We start from the raw sequence: 21842 nt of genomic DNA on the forward strand, positions 1-21842 counted from the left end.
GCAAGTACCAGGAGGATAAACGTGCCAATAATAATAATGCCATTATTATTATTGGCACTTTTTCCTGTTATTTTTTCAACACATTCAATTTCACATTAGCTAATAATGGGGAAGAAGCACACAAACTGAATTTTTTGAAAGACAAAAATGACGAATATGTCATGTAGGCTACTATATTCGTCACTTTCATGTAACTTTCATGTAGAACATATGTTTTACATATATATGCAATATGGAGCGACGTAAAATAAGAAAATATATATGCAAAATGTTAACACTAAATTGTGCATATATTCAATGTATCTTTAATACATACATATTATATATATATATCATTATTTAAATACATTACATAATCAATTCATCTACCTCATAACAAACCAACAGCAAATATGATATAAATTGTCTCTCTCATGTGTGTGCTCCTTTTCCTCAAAACAATTGTTCATACATTTAAGTGAAAACCGTTTAGCAGCAGCACTTTTCTCACTGGTAATTTACAATGCATTACAGACAACAAATTGCGAGCGAAGCGAGGAAGAAAATTTTCAGATCCAAATTTTTGCAAAATGAAAACAATATTGATTTAATATGGCGCAAAAATTTTCATTGAGCGTCATGGCATTCTGTTTTACAATTTTTTTCATTTAGAACTTCGGCGTCCAGAACCAACTCACGCCGACCCCTAGCTACAGCTCTGAACTTGACAAGACTGAAAGAAAAGCAGTTATTGCGAGCAAAGCGAGCAAGAAAATTTTACGAAGTATATTTTTATTTGTATAAAATTTGAAATCGAGGGGGCAATTGCGGCTGTGCCCCCCTGCAGGTGCTATGGCCGTCTGGAAGAAATAATGCAAGAAAGACGTGAAAACTAATTCTATATTGAGTATCCTTTTGTCCTGTTACTCTTAGATTCTGCTAGTCTTGCTTTCCTTTACTTACATGTTTGCCCCCTAAAATTGATTTCCGTCCAAGGTTGGGGGCAATGCCCTATGCCCCCCTTGTAGTTGCGCCACCACCCCTTCCCCCGTAGTTGCTTTGTACTTTCATCGGCTTGAATACTTCCATTTCCTTTAAGAGTATAATATCTTTTAATAACGGCGATAAAATCCTCTATCTTAAATTTCTAGGTGAAAATTTAATAATATAGGGGCATGGACGTTTGGAAGGGGGTCAAGGAAGGCCAATCTCACCCTTAGAAAACGAATGCCAACCTAAAAGTACATATTCACACGTATAATTTGATTTCAATCATGATAATTTACATTAATTATTATAATGGTAATGCAGGAATGCGATAAATTCAAGAGGTGTTTTTTGAGGGCCAACACTATTATCGGGGTAATATGCCCCATGGTAAAATACCTTGCTTGTCCCTCCGTGGAAAAAATCTGCGGATGTCCATGATTAGGGGGGCCATTTGCCCCCCTTGCCTCCCACCGCTTGCATCTGGCCCGCATACACAAAATGTTGTTTCTGGTGCAGGTGTCTTCGGTGGCAGATTAAAAAGAAAACTGTCATACATTTGCACATTCGCTATAAATAACGGCAGTATTTGTTTCCCTTCTGTTGGAGTTCTCGACAAGTAGGTGCAAATGACCAGGGTAAGGGTCGACTGTTCAAAAAACAGCCGGTGCGTGCAGCGGGGACATGGCACTAGAGCACAGTCGTGCATTCGTAATCGTCACGAGTGCACGAAAGTTGAAGCGTTGCCAGAACATAGAAAATGTTCACCCTGAGAGGAGTTGACGCAAGCCAAGGTATCCGGCAAGATTTGTGGGTGATGCTTCCTTGGCCTGACGTCTCTCCACATATCTCCCTCTTCTCGGAGATGCTCCCTAACAGGTCGGTGGATTGTGGATTGGTATCGATTCCTTCTTTCCTTCCTACTTTCTCACTTCCGAGAGATCGCCATGCGTTCGGCAAAATGAATCCAGTGACGCTTGGTTGAAGATGTAAAGCAAACTTAAATTCGAATTTGTCAATGCCACTGTGTTTCCGGGCTCGAATCCTGTATAAGGCATGGACAGTGGCGTACGCAGGGGAGGAGCTGATGTGGCTACAGCCCCTCCAGAAAATGCCGTGTCGCTTCGGTTCAAAAGGATGCATTGATTCCTGCGGGTTCGCTTCCAAACAACACGTGTCGCCTGTCGCTTCGATCTGAAATAAGGTGACCATCAAGCCCGTAGCTAGAGGGGGGCAGGAGGGCAACTGCCCCCATGAGTGACTGCTTTGCCCCCTGTGAAAAATACAGAACACATTCCTATCTGGAATTCTCACTAATCTTTACAATTATATTATGTGTTACTCTAGCAACATAACAAAGACACTTATTGATCTTGTGATTTATTAGGGTGTATGGGATTCCGTATAATGTTGTATCAGGATTGGGGGGGGGGGGTCCCTATCAGATTCAGACTTCGGGAAATGATTTCGCAATTTTCAGTATCTAGAACAGTTGTGACATTTTGAGTAGCTAGTCGTGAATTATAGGTGCCTAATGTGTTCGGATGTTTTTCTTGGATGTGTTGCTATGAACTTGGAACTGCTTAAATTTTTGTTTCCCAAGTCTACCTTTTGGTAATAGTGATTCATGTGATAGAAAGAGGGGGTGGATATTTGATTTTTGTTACTCAGCGTTGCTTTTCTGCCACTTCTAGCTAATCGCAACAATGAGTGATGACGTGATATTGATGAAGAGACACTCATAAACAGTGCATCAACCGCAGGGAGCATTGCCCCCCCCCCCCCCCGACCTTGGACGTAAGTCGATTCTAGGGGAAGCAAACATTGAAGTAAAAAACAAGACTAGGAGAATCTAAGAATAGCACGACAATTGGATACCCATGATGGAATTAGTTTTCACGTGTTCCTTGCATTTTTCTTCCAGACGGCCAAGGGCACTTGTAAGGGGCACAGAGGGGCAATTGCCCCCACTAGATTTAAAATTTTATATAAATAAAAATACATTTCGTAAAATTGTCTTGCTCGCTTCGCTCGCAATATCTGCTACTCTTGTAGTCAAAGTTCAAAGCCATAGCTATGGGGCGACGGGAGTCGGGCCTTGGAGCCAAACGATCTATATGAAAAAAAATGATAAAGAGAATGCTATAGATCCCCGTAAAATTATTTGCGCCCTATTAAAACAATTTCTTTCTATGAAACATAATATTAAATATTAATGATGACACTGTAATCCAAGAAGTAATTGATCAATCAAGGGATTCCCATTTGTCTGTCAGGTGTCAAAACATGTATTTCAACTATAATATAATACAATTCACACAACATTTTGCAAGATGCAGTAGGCAGTAAGCAGTAGGCAAGCAATGTCTGTAGTGATACAAGAGTCTCCCCTTTGAAGGAAATCGAGTCCGTGGTGGACTAAGAGACCCACGTTTTAATGTTTTAGCAAAGTACAAAAAATGTATTACATATTTTTACACAATTCATCAAAGTGTAGATAATATGTAACCATTATTATTTAATTAATTTGGTTTTTCTTGCATAACACAACACAATGGTGTTGTTGGATTCTTGTTAGATTCCTTTGTGCGTAAAAATCTTACATACTGGAAAGTAGAGGGAATCATTATGAAGCATGATTTCTCCCTTAATCAGTTCTGCAGAGAGACCCAAAGCTGTTGGTAGGATATATTATTTTTTATTGTCGCTTACTGTTGTAGACTGTACATCTATTTTGACAATTTTAATCGCACTGCTATGTTTATAAATGAAATACAGTGCGCATGGTGATAATGGCAACAAGAAAGGGTAATGGCGAACAAATGTTCGGCATTACCCCAGTCAGTTAGTTTCTATTTTTATCATTTTGTTTTGAACAACCGCAGCAAATAAATCAGAATCATGGCATCTTGCGTCTATATTAGACTTGGACTCTTGATTTTTGTGTTCTGAGGGCTCCAGATCGAATCTGCAAGTCAACACTTTGGGGATTTCTTGCTATATGTTTTTGAATTACGTTCTTTATACGGTTTTCTTGACAGAAACATATTGCAAAACGAAATTTCTAACTGCAGCAACACTTTTAATTTCAGACGAGGACCCCACCAAGGAAGACATCGAAATCAATTTGTCTTTATCATAGTTATATTTCATAAGGGGCAATGGCGAACACGGTGTTCGGCATTACCCCAAAATTCAGAGCAATGGCGAACATGGTAGATGTGTCTTTTTCATAGTTTTTTATGTACAGCAAATAGTTTTGTAGCACTGTTCCTTTCTTAATTTGGAAGAGGACGTATCAAGGTTTCTTTAGAATCCATGAAGTTAAAAAAATGCTTCCAAATAAGTGAGTAATCCAACCTCAAAGCTTAAGTGTTCGGCAATACCCCGGGCTCCTCTACTTTTGGCACTCCTAAACTTCAGTGTAGGAGTTGGACTAACATTCAAAGGGATCAGAAACACTATGCAAGTCATACCGAGATTATAACAATTCATACTTGAATAAATAATATTAAAAACAATACGTTAGTAATAACAATAATTTTATAATTAGTCCTAACCGATTTTTACACTGGGGAGGGGAGGGGGCAAACCGACCTCCTTGAGATGTCCCGTTTTGGGGTCAAAATATTATGGTCACCCTAATCTGAAAGGATCCTAAGACAATAGATGGCCATGATATTTTAAATTAAAAATGAATGGTATGTTGCCATCTCTAGCAAATTAATTTTCTTATTTGCAGTGAACCTTTGAAGAAAATATATTAATAAAACATATTAAGATTCATTAGACCTAAGGCAAAGCTCTGACTTTTTTCTATCGTTGCAGGTTGTGACAATCGCGACGTATGCGTTTTTCCTGGCCACTGTGGTGGGCCGACAGTTCGTGGGTGAGAAACATAAGCCATATCAGATGGAGATAGACATTTACATTCCAGTTTTTACCATTCTCCAGTTCCTCTTCTACATGGGACTACTCAAGGTAAGGACAATACAGTGTGATTTTTTGTAACATGTTATGGTGTTGGAAAAATGTATAATAACCCATAGATTAATAGTAACAGAGTGATTTAATGATGGACTTCGCACTTGTAAACATATTGTTGGATTGATAGGGTTTAGCTTTCTTTGTCATTAAAATGGAACCTATAAAATTTCGCTCACGTTACCATTAATTATACGTAGAATAATGAAACTTCGAAATTTATGCTGTACATAAAATCGATGTCTCATCATCCGTCTGTACCTTATTGCAAAATATTTACCCACTGGCATAAGTATTGACGAGCTCCTGTCCTGTATTGCACTGCGGTCAAGTATAGACGGTGCTTTGTAAAGCAAAAGATTCGAAGTGAATGCTGTTTTTACGTTACTAACGATCAAAATTAGGATTTCACGACTTTTGAAACACTCCCACACAGCATGTGACACAAACTGTTTGGGCATACACGCAAGTGGAATATTCATTACGTAAATTGGTGTTCATCACACAACGTTGCTAAGTACCTCCATCTGTTAACGGGTCCTCAAACTTACGAGTGAGGAACTGCACAGCGTTAATTTCGGCACAATTTAATACGTAATTATTAGAAGATTTTTTTTTAAATTAAAAAGGGTATAATTTAGAGAGTTTCACTTTTTTCACAAAGATTTGACATGACAGTAGTAGTACAATTATCACTTTCCCACCTTAAATTTAAGTTCTAATACTGAGAATTTGATTTACTTTACTTCGAATTTTTGTTACTTTTCGCTAATCGTGACGATGAGGATGAGTGATGATGAAACTGATGAAAGGACACTCATGCCCAGGCCTGGATTTGACTCGTTGTAGCGTGCTGTGCTAACCACTCAGCCACGAAGATCGACTACAATGTTGAAAATTATTGATGAATAGTATAAGTGTAACTATGGTAGTTCTATATTTTCGGGGGTGGGGAATTTATTTCCATTTATAAATATACCTATAGAGCCCTGGAAAAGAAAATCCATAGAGGAGAGGGGAATTTCCCCTCTAAAATTCAAACACTACGCTTACCACTCCGCCGCAGAAGTCTGATCCAAATTCTACCATATCAATAATTCAGGAAAGTATGATCTTTAAAAAAGAAAACTAGATTCAACGTTTTTTATAGCTGCACGAAACTAGTACAAAATTTTAAAATTTCTAACACGTACTTTGTAACCGTTTATGTTTTTTATTTTCGAATTTTTTTCATTATTATTAATACAGATTTATTTCACACTTTCATCAGTTCTATTTCCTTGCATTTGAGCATCGGCATATTCATGGGCGTCAGGAAGGGGGGGCAAGGGGGGCCGTGCCCCCCTGGAAAATGAAAGTCAACCAAAAATTATGTATTTCACACATATACTTTCATTTTAGCCACAATAATGTGTGTTAATTATTGCATGAACACCATAAATTCAAATTTAAGGAATATTTTTTTTTAGGGAACAACACAATTTTTAGGGAAAATGTGTCTTGTTTGCCCCCCCTGGAAAAAATACCTTCCTTGCCCCTCCCTGGAAAAAATCCTGCGGACGTCCTTGGGCATATTTATGAAGTGATACTGTAATTCGTTTTACTAAATTTTGCTGACTGCAAGGCGAGCGAACAAAGTAATCGAACAGGGGAAATCAGAGGCAGAAATAATGAAAGTAACTGTTTGCGCACCAATCGGACACAGTTCGACGGCTTATCACGAACCTTCCAAGGCATCCCAGGTGTTTCCTTTTTGCACTCGCGCAGCTCCTTTCCGCTAAACCTTTGCGTTTTTCGGGCTCGGCTTGTTTTGCGTTGAGGTGAATCATTTGGATCCTTTGTGCTGGGGATTGAGGCAGGCAGCAGCTATTTCCAGTTCCCGGTTCCCCTTCGCAGCCGACAAACTTGGATCCTCCCAGGTTATCTAGTACCCCGGCCAACCTCTCTGCTCTCCCTCCCCATTAGCTTCGTTCTCCTATCTCCGCTTGACAGGGGGATACGTGTACGTGTAAATCATTCATTTGAAAGTGGACAGTTATGACGTTAATCATTGCAGTACGTCCAGTCAATGAATTTAGTTGTACTGTGAAATTTATACAGCCAAATTTTAATGTAGGCCTATTTATTTTCATAGGCGTAACTTTCAGAGCGACAGGGGGCACTTGCCCATTCAAAATGTACAGATTTATTAAATTTACAATATTGTACTATTGCTAACCTTCTCGGAAATGAGGAGCAAAGTAACGAGTAATGTTTACGATTTCGTTTTGATTCTAACCCCCCCCCCCCTCTCGCCAAGTTACGCTCATGCTTATTTTAATGTTTTGTAAAATTAACGAGAAAAGTTTTCATTTTTACTAAGGTCAGGGATCCCGGGTTCGAATCCCGGCCTGGGCATGGGTGTTCTTCGTGAATGCCCCTTCATGAACTTCATCATATCATCACTCATCCCCATCTTCGCGATTATCCAAAAGTGGCAGAAAAAGAAGCGACGTAAAATAAAGCAAATCAATCAATCATATTCACTATGAAGAATTAAATATTAATTACACGAAGTAATAGAAAATTATACTTCTAAAACAATCTAACAATGTCTGTCGAACTGCACCTTCGACAAGTGTTAATGATTTTTATTATTTGTGTGAATTTTTATGGGTGTACAGGATCCAGAAAATTTGATACCTTAGACTTATGAAATTAAAAATAACCTTGATTGTAAAGTGGCTAATTTTTGAAGTGCAGACATTTCTTGAAATTAGCGGGCTTTTATTCCAGCAATGGAAAGACAATCACTTGAGATTGAAATGGTGTGTCTGAAATACAAGATTTTCAGTATTGGAAAATTTAGAATGTTTTCAGTACCAAAAGGTCACGTTCCGCACACCCCTAGACGAAATTTTTGATTGATATGTCTCTAATGGTTTACATTCGTAAACGAAGTCAATAAACTTTTTATTGTTTACTACTGTCACCCTAACACCGCAAAAAGTCAAGTATAAAGATCGAAAGGTATAATATTTGTGGTGCATTAGGCCGATAAAACAAAATGATTTGGTTCGAATCTGTAGTCGGTGAAACACGGCCATGCTCGGCGCCAGTGTGACCGCCCACACGTACTTACATTATGCTGAAGTTTTCGGGGCTGGGCCTACAATTTAAAGTGCAATGCGAACAACTGTATGCCTCCTTCGGGTATCGATCTTGGGGCCTCTTGTTTACAAGGCGCCTTAGTCAGCGGTGTTGCCAGACATTTCGTAAGGGGTGATATGACTGTAAGGCTCTATATATTCATTTTTTCAGTAGTGAATCCTGTATTTTAACATTTTCCTGCATTCGACGGTCTTTTTTCTTTTTAGGAAAGTTGGACCAATAGAACTTCAATACCACATCCCTACTCGTGGCACGCCACAGAAAATTGGCTCACATTTACATCGTGCATGGAAAATGCAAATTGCAATTATCAAGCATTTGTATCCCTGCTTGCTTTCACATGTCATTTTATGCACATACACTTATAGGGAATGAACGAGTTTATACACAAACAGCAGCGTAACTTGGGAACCAAACTTTGGGAGGGGAGGGGGGGTCAGAACATGAACATCAGGTTCAAGGAGGTTTTAAAAATGCCTCTAACATGTAAATTTTAATAAACCTGGAAATTTTGGTGCGCGATTGCCCCTTGCTCCTGCCAAGCTGCGCCTATTGTCCAAGACGGCGACAATAGTAATGGTATTTCTTATAAGCTATAACGAACAAAAGAAGAGAAACTCGAACCCAATAAATTTTACATCGGCATTCGGCATATTTACCTCCTCTCATCAATATTCGTGCGTGGCTAATGAAATGTATGGAAAAGAGCCAATTGGTAAAAATGGAAGCACTTTGCGAATGAGAACGTCGACAGAATTATTTTTTTAAGTGGTCACAGGCCGAACAAAAAATATTTTCAAACTTTTCCAAAGTTTAAGGCAACATAACTTTCCTTTCTGCAGGCTATCTTTGCAATACATGTATTTGTTAGATAGAACGGGGATGATGACAGTCTATATATCTTTAGTAGTAAGAGGATTGACAATTGGACTCGACAATGCAGATCTTACACTTCGTTTGCTTTGTCTTTTCCATTGGTGGTACAGTGGGATCCATGAGTATTACCATGCAAATTGTCCATGACTATATTCATTAATTTTTATCTCGCATCCTATTGTGTTTTTAAGCGATGGATTTTTATGTATGCTGGTGCAGAAGTTGTCAACAGCTTGTTTTGAGTTTCTTTTAATTCTTGTAGCTCTTAATGGGTCAAATAAAGTGCACGAACATGGTGATGGACAATTTGCACGGTAATACTCATGGATCCCACTGTACTAGTGCTCAGGCTGCGAAATCACTGCAGATTGATGGGGGAAGGAGCAGACAGACAGATACACATACACACACATACGTATACATGTATAATGCCATTAAATATGTGTCAATTATTAAATAATCAAATTACATTATAAAATATACAATATATTATATCGACTGTATTTCATTCGAATTGTAATTGCAAATTGAAGATTTTGATGTACTACTGACGCTATGAACAATGATTTGCGTAAGGGAGGAGGGACAAAAATAAGACACATTAAGAAAATAATAGTTTCCTCTATAAAATTCACATATAAGTGCTATTACGTGTTTTATTAATATATTTATAACTTCGTCGTTGCTAACGAAACGCGATGAGAAATGGAGAAGAAATAAGTCGGTCTAATTTCTGTGTTCTGGGGACTGCTGGCTGGATTCAGTTTCCTAAGAGATGAGGCTCTTTGTTGTCAGTTATGTTATCGATATTATTCCAGTCAAGTATATTCGAATCCCAAACTAATTGTTTATGTTCGTTGTTAAAACAAAAACCCTCCCCTCCGGAAGAGTTTGGTGGGGGGGGGGTTTCAGGACAAGATCGTTGGTGGGGGGAATTTCCCCCGGGATTTCGCACCCTGCTAGTGCTGTATATGTATAGGACAGCACTGGAATGAAGTGTGGACATGAGGATGCTCTGTGTTTGTAGTTGTACCACGAACATCAAATTTCTATGTTGAAATATTTATTGCTGTTGTCCCAAACACTCTCATGCAAGCTATTTGCATGGGCAGGAGGGTAGGCAACACCTCCTGGTGGTGATCACTGTGAAGGAAGCTCATTTGCGAAGTGATTGCCATATTTCACAGCCAATGTCGGTATTCCCATGCTAGTTTTCCTTCTCATTCTCATCAGTGTCCTCTCCACAACAATTTTCTTTGTATTTTTGTAATCTGCCATTGCCATAAATGTTATTTGCTCTTTATCACTTCTAGCAAGTCAAATGTAATGCTTAACAAAATGTTCATATTAATGCATATGTTTTGGAGATTTCAATAATACTCTTGTTTACTTCTCCATTCCATCACAACCAATCTCTCCCAAATATGATTTTGTAAGATCTGAAGATGTGAAAATAGTAGAAATATTCAAATTCATATGCACATGAATGCTAAATTATTACATGTTAATCCTATTTTTTTTTCATATATTCTATATTTATGAAAATAACTGACTTTAATATTTATCTGAAAGACATTAATTCTTCATTATCGTATTTAAGGGAGTGCTAAAATATAATAGGATCTTGGTTATATAGGTCTCACATGATAAAGTCGAAAACAGTTTCTTTTTTCATTTGAGAATGAAGGAAATTGCATGCTCCAAATTCATAACAGAATGTACAAGACAGAACTTGTGACTTTATTTAAAAAGAAAAGGTGTACAATTTAAAGCATGTGCTCTTAACATTCTTTAACATTGCTCTTACAAAAATTAATTAAAAGGGTGTTGACCTTACTTTCAATGAGATCAACATAAAAATTTACTTCATATGAAAGAGGAGTTTGAGTTTTAAGTCCACTTTATGCGCAGATAGGCTAATAAGGACTGGACCTGCAGTTTAAAGAGGTATCCAAACTACTATGTGCCCCCAGGTATCAAACCTGGGATCCCTTGATTACAATGCGACGTTATCACTATGCCATCAAGGCCTCCCAAAGGAAATATGACAAGTATCTGGTTAGAAAGGACATTTTGGAAACTTGATTCTTGGAATTCCAGCATTAAAAGTTTTTCTTTACGAGTGAGAATATAAAACATTCTATGTTTATTACGTGTGGAATTTAATGATATTGTGGTGAACCGTGACCTCAGAATGACTATAATACTGGACAGCCTGATTAGCTCTTATGGTTTTAATTGTGGAAAGAACTTACAAAGATTCACAGAAATAGAATCTGTCACGTTTTTACCTCTGCTCATCCCCATTTCAATTTTTATTTCACTATCTATGCTTTCTTAGTGATGAAACCATGAATGTAATCATTCTGAAGGTGACTAAAACTATCTAGTTTAGTTTTATTCTTAATGCATATTTCAAAAATTATTCTTAATTTTGTAGTTATAATATATTTTGTTATTTATTGTGACTTCAGTGAGTGAGGAATCCGTGACCAATTAATAAACTAAATACATTAGGCCTTCGTTTAATACTCTTTCAGACATACTAGATAGATTTGAGGTTCACAGGACATGTTTTGTAAATGTTTTTTCATTAAAAAAAAGGGGTTTTGAAAGTAACTAAACCATTAATGTTCGTACTAGTAATTATCAGAACAGAAATTTAAACAAGGCCATAAGATTAGAATATACACAGTTCATTAATTTCTTGTAGAACACAAGATTTAACCACATATTTTCAATCTTAATTGTACAGTACATTAAATACCAGCTGCAATCACACTAATAAGGATAAAGCTTTCTAGAAACTATTATGTATCCCATGAGTTTATTCTGTCATTTTTCAGTGTTTAACAATATTAAAAAATAAGTAGTCAAAAAGACAGAATGACAGAGGATATAGAAAGATCAATGATCATCTGCTGAGGCAAAGAAAAGGAACCTGAGATCAGACAAACGAGGGCATCCCTGTTGGAAGAGATTCCCATGACTACAGAATTGCATTAGCTCGACACAAAGTTGCCTTCTATGCTAGGCAGGACCACCTTGCTTATCAGGAGGTGCCAAATTGACGTTTCGTTGTATGTCAAATGCCTACCACTGGTAACATACCAGAAATAAAATAATTAACAAATTAAAGATGGAAAGAAGCAACTATAAATGCCATTCGTATTGCATGTTCACTTTCCTTTGCATATTTCACAAAGATTAACATTTGTTAAAGTGATAATAAAAATATAAAAGAATTGATACTGACTGGACAATTATAAAACCTCAATTGTTATACTAAGTGCTACTTCAAAAAACCCAGTATCCAATGGTCTCTGTCTCTCCTTGCTCTGTTTACTTGTTTACGTGTGACTCAGTTGACCAAAATATTTCCTGGCAAGTCATCCAGGAACTGTTGTAAACAATTAGGGAATGTGATTCAAAACAGAATACTTCAAATACTCTAATACAAGGAATACTTGATACATAGGATTATAAGGTCATAGTACTGACATATAACAGTCATATCACCCAAACATAATGATATGTTTGATAAATATCATGGCATTATTTTTTCCAGGTATATATAAACATTTACTACCATAGGGAAAACAACCTTAACTCCACTTCACTCAAATATTCTACAACTAGTATTGTATTTGACGGGTAGGGCTTTCTTTAACCGGCTAAATGCTATTTGGTATGTTTGTACATCATAAGGCTGATTATGAAAATATTCTCTCGGGCTATCGACCAGGTGAGTTGTGGAATCCTTTCCACAACTCACCTGATCGATAACCCGAGAGAATCTTTTCATCATAGTTGCCAGGAAAGTTTCAAGATAAGGCTGATTGTTAGAAAAAAACTGATAGTCCCCTAGCCCATCAGATGGATGAATTCAAGGGGGACATGTTAAGGATCCTCTCCAAGCATGCAAGTTTTTCCTTGCAAACTACCAGATTGATTAACCCCTAACAAGACCAGGAAGGAAAGAACTAACATCTCAGAAATTACAAGGGCTTAGTTGCAAAAGTTGACCAAATGGTTGAAGCTCACAAGCAATTTTTATATTGATAAAGATGAAATGCTATTTTTTTCTACATGTATGTTCTTTTAATAAACTTCAATAACATCTCAATTAAAACTTGCAAAAATTAATCTACAAATCAATTATTTACTCCTTAGGTTGCAGAGCAACTAATTAATCCTTTTGGTGATGATGAAGAAGACTTTGAACTCAACTGGCTTATTGATCGTCATACAAAAGTAAGACTATTTTTTATTTGAATATATTAACTATTTGAATGAAATTCTATATTTGGTACACAAAGCAAATGTAAAAATTCAACTGCAAAAATGTAACAGCTTTTCATTGTAGACAGGCATATATCAGGTATTTTGGGAGAGGGCATAATAACTCCAAATCATACACCATATGATAAAATCCTAATTACTATCTTCGTTAATATCATTACTTAGGTTGTTTATAATGATTGCTGTAACACAATAAAAATAAGCTTTGAATGTGTATGTCTTGGCAACGAATTCATAAAAGGTGAAAGGAAATTAAAACTTTCGAAATTATTTCCTCTTTTGAAGGTGAAAAGATTACTCCATGAATACATTGTCTATGATTTAAGTCTACATGAAGTAGACTTAAGTACTTTCACTTATCATAAATCAATCCATAATATTTCAACTAATTAGAAAAACTTCTATTTTATCACCAATATAAGAGATTTTATCATAATCAGGGCCAGATTAAGGTGGGTGCTATTGAGCATTAAGCCCATTCCTGAAATAGGCCTAGATGAAAACAGACGAGAATTTTCCGAAAGCTGAACAGTTTTCTTTTGCTATATTAACCTGAAAATAAATCTTAAAATGAAATTTAGAGCCCTGATTTTGGATGCGTTACTTATTATACATTTACTATTCATGGGCGTCTGGAAGGAGGGGCAAGGGGGGGCCATGGCCCCCCCCCCCTGGAAAATGAATGTGTACCTAAAAATTATATATTTCACACTTAATTTCATTTCAATCACAGTAATTTATGTTAATTATTATAAATTCGTTGAAGAAACATGATAATTTCAGACTGAAATAATGTTTTTTGAGAGGGCATCACTATTTTGGAAGAAAATATGTGTCCTTTGCCCCCCCTGGAAAAAAATTACCTTGCTTGCCCCTCCCTGGAAAAAATCCTGCTGACGTCCATGTTACTATTATTCTTTGGGCTGAGACGTAACTATAATGTCGTTGTGTTTATTGTTCACCGAAGATTTCAAGCATCAGGCCCAATTTCGTCTTAATCTGGCCCTGATCATAATGTGTGTGTTTTCAGGTTTCCTTTCAGAGGGAATCTAGAATGTGGTAACAAATACAAACCAGTTTATGATCAATTTGTAAATTATTCACTAATGTTCTCTACTCTTCTTTGTAGCTGATCAGTGGTGATTCATTCATTCTTAGTTTCGGACTTTAAACCACTGTGATAAATCTTTAAATACAAACGTATTGGAGGCTGATTCTGCCTCCATCTTCAGGGTAGTGTATTAATCTAATAAATCATAGTTCAGTCCCTGGACACATGGTGTGTTTGAGGATGGTGTCTATTATGGAGAGTGAAAAAATTGTTGCCTTGGAGGATTATCCTCAGTGTCCAAGGCTCCACCTCGTCTGCTGGTCTCAAAGACCTGTTGTACATGAAGGTGCCAGGGAGGACAGGTCTTTGTTACCAGCAGACAAGGTGGAGCCTTGGCCACTGAGGATAATATTCCAAGGAAACAATTTTTTCACTCTCCATAACAGACACCATCCCCAAACACATCATGCGTCCAGGGACTATGATTTATTAGATTAATACACTACCCTGAAGACGGAGGCACAATCAGCCTCCAAAACGGTATTTAAAGATTTAACACAGTGGTTAAAAGTCCAAAACTAAGAATAATGTTCCTTAAACTTGAATAATTATATTTAAAATGCTGACCATGATTAGTTAATAAACCTACATGACTTTCATTAAGGAAATATATATTCATTTTCTAGGTTTCCTATCTTGGAGTGGATATACTGATGACACGTGCTCCGCCTCTTGTTAAAGACATGTACTTTGACGATGTCGATCTCACACTTCCATACACTCAGGCAGCAGTGGCATACAAGAAGAAGACGTACCGTGGGTCGGTGCACGACATGTTGTAAGTGCACGACGCCTCCTAGTTGGCTGTCTTTTGACCTGCAGGTGATCACTTCCGACACTAACCAAACAACACTGCACCTTATCCCTACTCTTCTTACCTTCCCTTTATGTGAACACCTGCATCTATCTCTCTCTTTCCGCATTTGTCTATTTTTCAAACTAATGCATGGATGTTTCAATAGATTAAGTAATTGATTGTTCTTTGCAAATAGCCAATAGGTCAAACTAGTAGCAGCAGAAGGTGTAAATGTTTGAATCCTTGCCTGGGATATAAAGTAGCACATAGCTTAAAGCATGTACAGGGTGACAATTAATGAACTATATGAAATAAAATGGAAATTAGTGACAAACCACATAGTACACAAACTGTATTGCACATGTAAACGGCACTACAGACATTCAGATTTAGGTTATGACATGTTCGATATGTCTGCCATCTCTGGCGATGATGTGGGGCAGACAAACAGCAAAATTCGGCATGACCCGCTGAAGTGTTGATGCTGTCGATGACGACCTGAATAGCAGTTTTCAGCTCGGCAATGGTTTTGGGGTTATTTCTGTACACCTTGTCCTTAACATAGCCCCCTTCCAGTGGCCTCTGGGTACCCCAGAGCCAGATTGCGGTCCCCAAAATACTCCTCCAGGACATTTTCACTTGCAAATGGCTGACATCAACACATTGCGTGCGCATACGCATACGAATTCCCATCATGCCCTGTGGCCAGCCACGCAGTTTGGACGTCATCACGCGAACTGTTCAGAAATTATGACGGTTTTATTTCATATAGTTCATTAATTGTCACCCTGTAGCTATGAAGTTGCATGTACCCCACCCCCTATGTTGTACGCTGTCAACAATGTTAACGTTTAGTTGTATATCAAACTTAGAATAATTCAAGTGTAGAAGATTTTTCCAGTTTGTTACGAATGTCAGACACTAGTTCGTAAGAAGATTAAGAAATTATAGACTTACTACACTCAAAAGTATCACCATGATGCAATTAAACTTCAGCACATAGGAAAAAACTCAAAGAAGAGTGAATCCGCTATATCTCTCGGACGGAACAGCTAGGAAGTTCAGCTACTGTGTGGATCGTTTACCTTTGCGCGTGATCGGAAATACTAGATGTCTGGCTGTAGATGGTGGAAAGATGAGGCTGTCTATGCGACAAGTAGGTGAAGTAAACAAACGTCCTGCCAGGGTGAAAGATTTTCTTCAGCATTAGTTTTGGAAAGGTTGATTTCAGAAGAAAGAAGTGTTTTTATTACCTTAATATAGATAATTTAAATAGCTAAATAGGGCAATAAGTAGAAGGGAACAGCCTATTCCCTCATGATGAGGGGTGGCTACCGGTCCCATCCACAGGCCGAAATCTCAGGAGAAAAGTAGTTATGCTTCCCCCAGGAGACTCGAACCTGCGCACATCCTGTAAGCAGAGCCCAAAGCATGATGCTTTAGACTGCACTGCTACGGTGCAGGACAATGCTTACACTAAACAAGCATAAAACACAACTTATGTGGTAGTTATTGTAAAATTAATTAAGAAAGGAGGTCTATGTCATCATCTTGTATAAGAGTGCTATATGTAGATTATAATGATTATTCAGAAAAAAAATTAACAGAAATACACACACAGAACTAACATTAGAATGGACATGGAGCAGAAGATTCAAGGAAGTCAGAAGTCTGACACAAAATAAAAATGAAAGTAATACTTATGTGCAGTAAGTAGTTAAAATTATGTTGAAATATGAATAATTTGAAATAAAACAGGAAATCTGAATAGACATAAATAATATATATACAACTATAGTAAATTCCTTTGTGATAAATATTCCCTAAACATAATTATATACATTATGATCTCCAAATATATTTCAGAAAATACACTGTAACAGTGATGTAAACAATTTCATGAGAATTAGTTTGGTTAACAATTGAGGCAAAGTGCAGCAAAATCTCTGTTTTTGATTTTGTCTGGCGCTTCCCATTTCCTTACCACTGTTTATATTTTATATACTATATAAACATTGCTTATTGCACTAATCACGAATTCAGAGTTGACAGTAAACTCTTAAAAATAAAACCTGATTTCATTTCAATATTTGAACTCAGATGAGCAACAGGAAAGCTATAGAGAGGTAAGGAACTAAAAAAAATAATCCATATATTTTACAAGGATAAAAATGACAAGTGACAGGTCCAGATTTGGGTTAAACATCCACCCAATTTCTTCATATGTGAAGAAAAAACACAATGCCACCTTCATCTCTCCACATGTAATCCCTGTGCATGCTTCAGATAATAAAATATTTGTTATTTTTCATTCAAACAGTCTACAAGTTCCATGTTATGTGCAATAATGTTTATCACTTTTTCAGGGTGCCAGAGGAGAAGCAGTCGATGTTCCTCCCAGAAATTGTCGAAGAGGAAGATGACAATGCTTTTCCAAAGCCACCACCTACACCAAAGGCTTCTCTTCTGAATTTGCTCGCAGGTGAGAATTGTTGACAAGTTACCTACAGTTTTTACCAAGTCAATAAATGTTAGCCTGGATTAATATTACTTTTCAACTTTCTGTGGAAACCAGTGCATTTTTGAGTGTTAAGCATCAAAGAGTGCTGAGAATTGCTTCATGTTTATTGTGGACCATTTATTACTAACAATATTGCAATTTCCATTGAAAAAAATGTATTCTGTGTGTTAGCTTAGTGTAATTTAATATTTCTCCCATAAACAGTACTTCTCATAATATCATCAGAATATAATATCAGATAGTATGCAAGCTTGTGTCAAGCAGACCATAGCTTGTAAAGTTAGCTTGATATGTCATGCTTAGTGCGAGGTTAGTCTTGAGTTATATTCTTCTTGAAGTGAGTTTTTAGCTTATACAGGAAAGCGTGGCAAGCTTGTTGCCAGATGTGACATTGGGTAACTAGTTTGATTGAATCAAGGTTGCTCCAAGATTCACTTGACATGACAAGCATCTTACGATTTGCTTCACACACATGCAAATTTCATTGGTAGAGAAATGACACAGTATGCCAGAAACCCAGGTTCGAATTGGCATGGAATGACAGGGACCTAGTTTCAAGTTCTGGTCGAGCCTGCATTCTTCGCTGAAATTCCTACATGACAAGCTCATTTAAACTTTGAAGCAAGCTTAATAAACTAACTGGGTATGTACTTTTGTTTTCACCAAATTAACAGTGCTCTTCATAACTTCATGATCATGTGTGTATAATGCCAAATGCATAGGCATTGCTCCATTTCAGGGAACATATGTTAATTTTCTCCCCAAATAACTTGCTTCGTTTTATTTTACATCTCACTTTTCATAGATTTCCCTTCAGTAAGTTGCACATAACAGAGTATTTAGATACACTGGGTACACATTTGTGCATGGTTAGATATGGCTATGAATCATGATATACCAATTAACATGATAGGATACAATTGAAGATGGGACACACTATTACTTAGACAATCAATGACATCATTTCAGAAAGCTCATGATCAAAATTTCTTAATATCAATTTTCATCTTTCTTGTATATCTTTCCATTATCTAGTCTTCATATGCATGTTTGTTCTATCTTACAATGTGTTCTGTAATCAATACACTCAATTTCAAAATGTCCTAAATGTATGGATCTTTGTTTGCTTTGATTTTAGATACTCTTCATATCAATATTATTTTCTAATTCTTTCTCTTAAATCTTCCTATTTTTTATATGCTACTTTACGTCGCATTTCTTTATCTTTTGGCTAATTGCAACGATGATAATGAGTGATGATTAGATGCAATTAATGAAGGAGACACTTGCAAAGATCACCATCCCCTGGTTGGGATTTGAACCTAGTAACTTTGGTGACAAGATCAAATCGACCACTTGGCATTCTTGCATACCAAGCTTGAATTTTTCCAAGAGTGTTCCATGCATGTACTTTTTGGAAATAGCTTTATGTTTGCTCCATGCACACTAGAGTACTGCATTGGACCACTTTCGCTCGAAAATACTCGATCGAATCTCCCACGCTCAAGCATAATTCGCTCGAATATATAGAATATCAAATATATTTTGAATGGGACAATAATCGTACAAATATATGCGTAAAAATCCATCCTGGTAGTTTCAGCCCATAGTCATCTATTCATTTTCATACATTGCTATGTGTTGCAAAGATGGACTAAATTACATTTTAACTTGAAAATGATGACTATGTTCACTTCAGTTTCAATTTCACTGCGTCTTTCACTTCACGATCCATGTTTGAAGGGTCAATAGTACAGAAAAATTACGGTTACACGTGAACCACTGGGTTTCGAGCGTATACTGATCGTTTTGCCTGTTCGAGCGAAATTCGCTCGTGACGTCATGGTGATCCAAGAGCTGTCAGTTCCTAATGCTCTCTCGCGTCGTCCGTGCGAACTATTTGTCGGTCAAGCAAAAAACGCTCATTGCAGCACTCTAATGCACACCATCAAGTTGTAAAAAAAATGCCATTACATTTCTTGTTTCAAATTGGTTACAGATGAATTCTCTTGGCGAATAACACATTTTTCTAGACATCTGTGCTATCTTATTTCACATTGGCATGATTCTAATTTCATTTGTATTGTTTATTCATGTTTTGTTTTGATGCATACGGGAGAATGAATGTGATTGTAACATTATACTGCTTTCAATGTTAACATAATTTTTTGGGCTTTAAGAAATAAATAGATAAATTTATGTTGTTATTAATTACCCATTTCCATGTAGCATGCTTTTAATGGACAACGTGTGGCAGGGGTCTATTGATGTGTAATCAACATATTGTGGCCCATCTCTGATTCGATCTGGCTTTCCAGAGTGAAATGAACTTCATGCTCATGATGCTGTCACACACTAAATCTCTTTAACTCCCCATTAGACATAATCTGGAAAGACTAGAATGCTAACCACTTTACTGCATATTTATATGTATCATTGCAATTTAATGTTCATGTCAAAGTGAAGTTAATTTTTTCCAGCAATTTCAGTCTCCCCAAGCCCAAATGATATATAATCAGGAAGTAATATAATCCATATTTGTGTTATGGTTGCTTTAAAGACCATGACAATTATTAACATGTCAATGAGCTTATTCTTTACTGTTGCACTTGCTTTCTTAGAAGATTGTAATGCCTCTATTATACACTGACTTTCACAGGAGAAATGTTTCTTCGTACACCAAGATCCTCTCTCCAGAACTTGTCAGGTGAGACATATTTCTTAATGTAGATTGGATCGAGTTCAACACACCCCCTGTGAGTGTCCTATGCATGTACTTTGAAATAGCTTTCCTTTTGTACCATGCATACCCTCAATATGCATAAACAAACAATTACATTTCTTGCACTGAATTGGTTATACATGAATTATCTTGACGAATGAGAAACTTGCTATTTTTAAGCCATCTCATTTTACATTATAATAGTTGGCATGCAATCCTTATTTAAAGTGCTTTAAACCAATTTATTGTGTTGAAATGTCACTGCACATAAACCTATAATAAAATTTAAAATACCGGTACTTTACTTCAGTAAGTATCCTTTCATTTTCAAAAGCCTATCTGAAAAACATTTCCATTGAGATATTTTTCAGAGTATAGTTAGAGTCACATTTTAAAATATACTATTCTTTTAACATGATTTTATATTACTACATGAACATATTTTTCAAGGTAACATTTTCACAACATTCTTGTTTGACTAAATTTAGACAATCCTTAATTGAAAATTCAACAAACAACTATTCTTATTTCCATTATTTGCTCCACTAATTAGACCTTAACTCCTGGTTGAACATTCACCACCTATCACATTGGCATGTGTCTACAAATGTACTGCATGAAAAACAGTGCTTAAAAAAATTGTTTAAAATATGTGCATTACAAAGAATTTGTCGTTTTCAGTCAATAGTCTAATCATGACAACTTTAGCTGAAAATCTACATTCAATTACCATATTTGCCAACATATAGGACACATTTTTCAGGAAAAAGCTTTATCACTGAATTTATAATGAATTTACATGGATATCTCAAATATAAAGTAACATGTAGGTCTACTTTCAACAAATAACTTACCTAATCTAACTAGAAAAGAATACGTTGTAATCTTCTTTGTCACAGATCACAAGGAAGCAAGAAATAAATCGCCTAATTCAGAACAGAGAAAATATCCAGAAATGAAGGCAATCAAAAACTGAGTATCAGCGTATAAGACAGGAACAACAACAAAAAAAAATACAGTGCAATACAATACAAAATTCAACAAGTGAACATAAAGAAAACCAAGGTGAAAAAAAGAACATTTTTATGTAGGGTTGCTATACATCCAGTATCTTCTGGGACAGTCCTGGAATGGTATCATTTGTCCTGAAAAGTTTCTTCGGCATGCACTAATGTCCCAGAATTGAGAGGGAAAGCAGAAATGAACAAAACTACATTTTCATGAGCATTATTTCTATTTAAATGTGTCGACGTAATTTTAAAATGCTCATTTTACAAAACAATATACCAGGTGTGCCAGTTAATAATTCTTAATTTCGTCGCTGGATGGCGCTGGAAGCAAGGGTTGGTGCACAGTCTCAACTGTTAAGTCAGTGTGTTGCCAGGACAGTACCTGTCAAAACGCCGTGGATGTG

At 36.6% G+C, this 21842-nt stretch overlaps 1 protein-coding gene across 3 annotated transcripts in view; it reads left to right on the top strand.

Moving 5' to 3' along the window:
• The window catches only part of LOC145998804 (bestrophin-4-like), a 114654-nt gene that overhangs the window by 74681 nt on the left and 18131 nt on the right, over window positions 1-21842 (top strand). For 2 of the 3 annotated variants that reach the window (XM_083135425.1, XM_083135427.1), the window contains exons 6-10: window positions 4795-4947; window positions 13150-13230; window positions 15016-15167; window positions 17552-17667; window positions 20366-20413. In XM_083135425.1, coding sequence (XP_082991551.1) covers window positions 4795-4947; window positions 13150-13230; window positions 15016-15167; window positions 17552-17667; window positions 20366-20413 — 550 coding nt within the window. The remainder of the gene's footprint in view (window positions 1-4794; window positions 4948-13149; window positions 13231-15015; window positions 15168-17551; window positions 17668-20365; window positions 20414-21842) is intronic. The other variant, XM_083135426.1, reaches the window with a different exon arrangement.

Source organism: Lepisma saccharinum, chromosome 14 (assembly GCF_977018435.1).
Source record: "Lepisma saccharinum chromosome 14, izLepSacc3.1, whole genome shotgun sequence".
Classification (NCBI taxonomy): Eukaryota; Metazoa; Arthropoda; class Insecta; order Zygentoma; family Lepismatidae; genus Lepisma; species Lepisma saccharinum.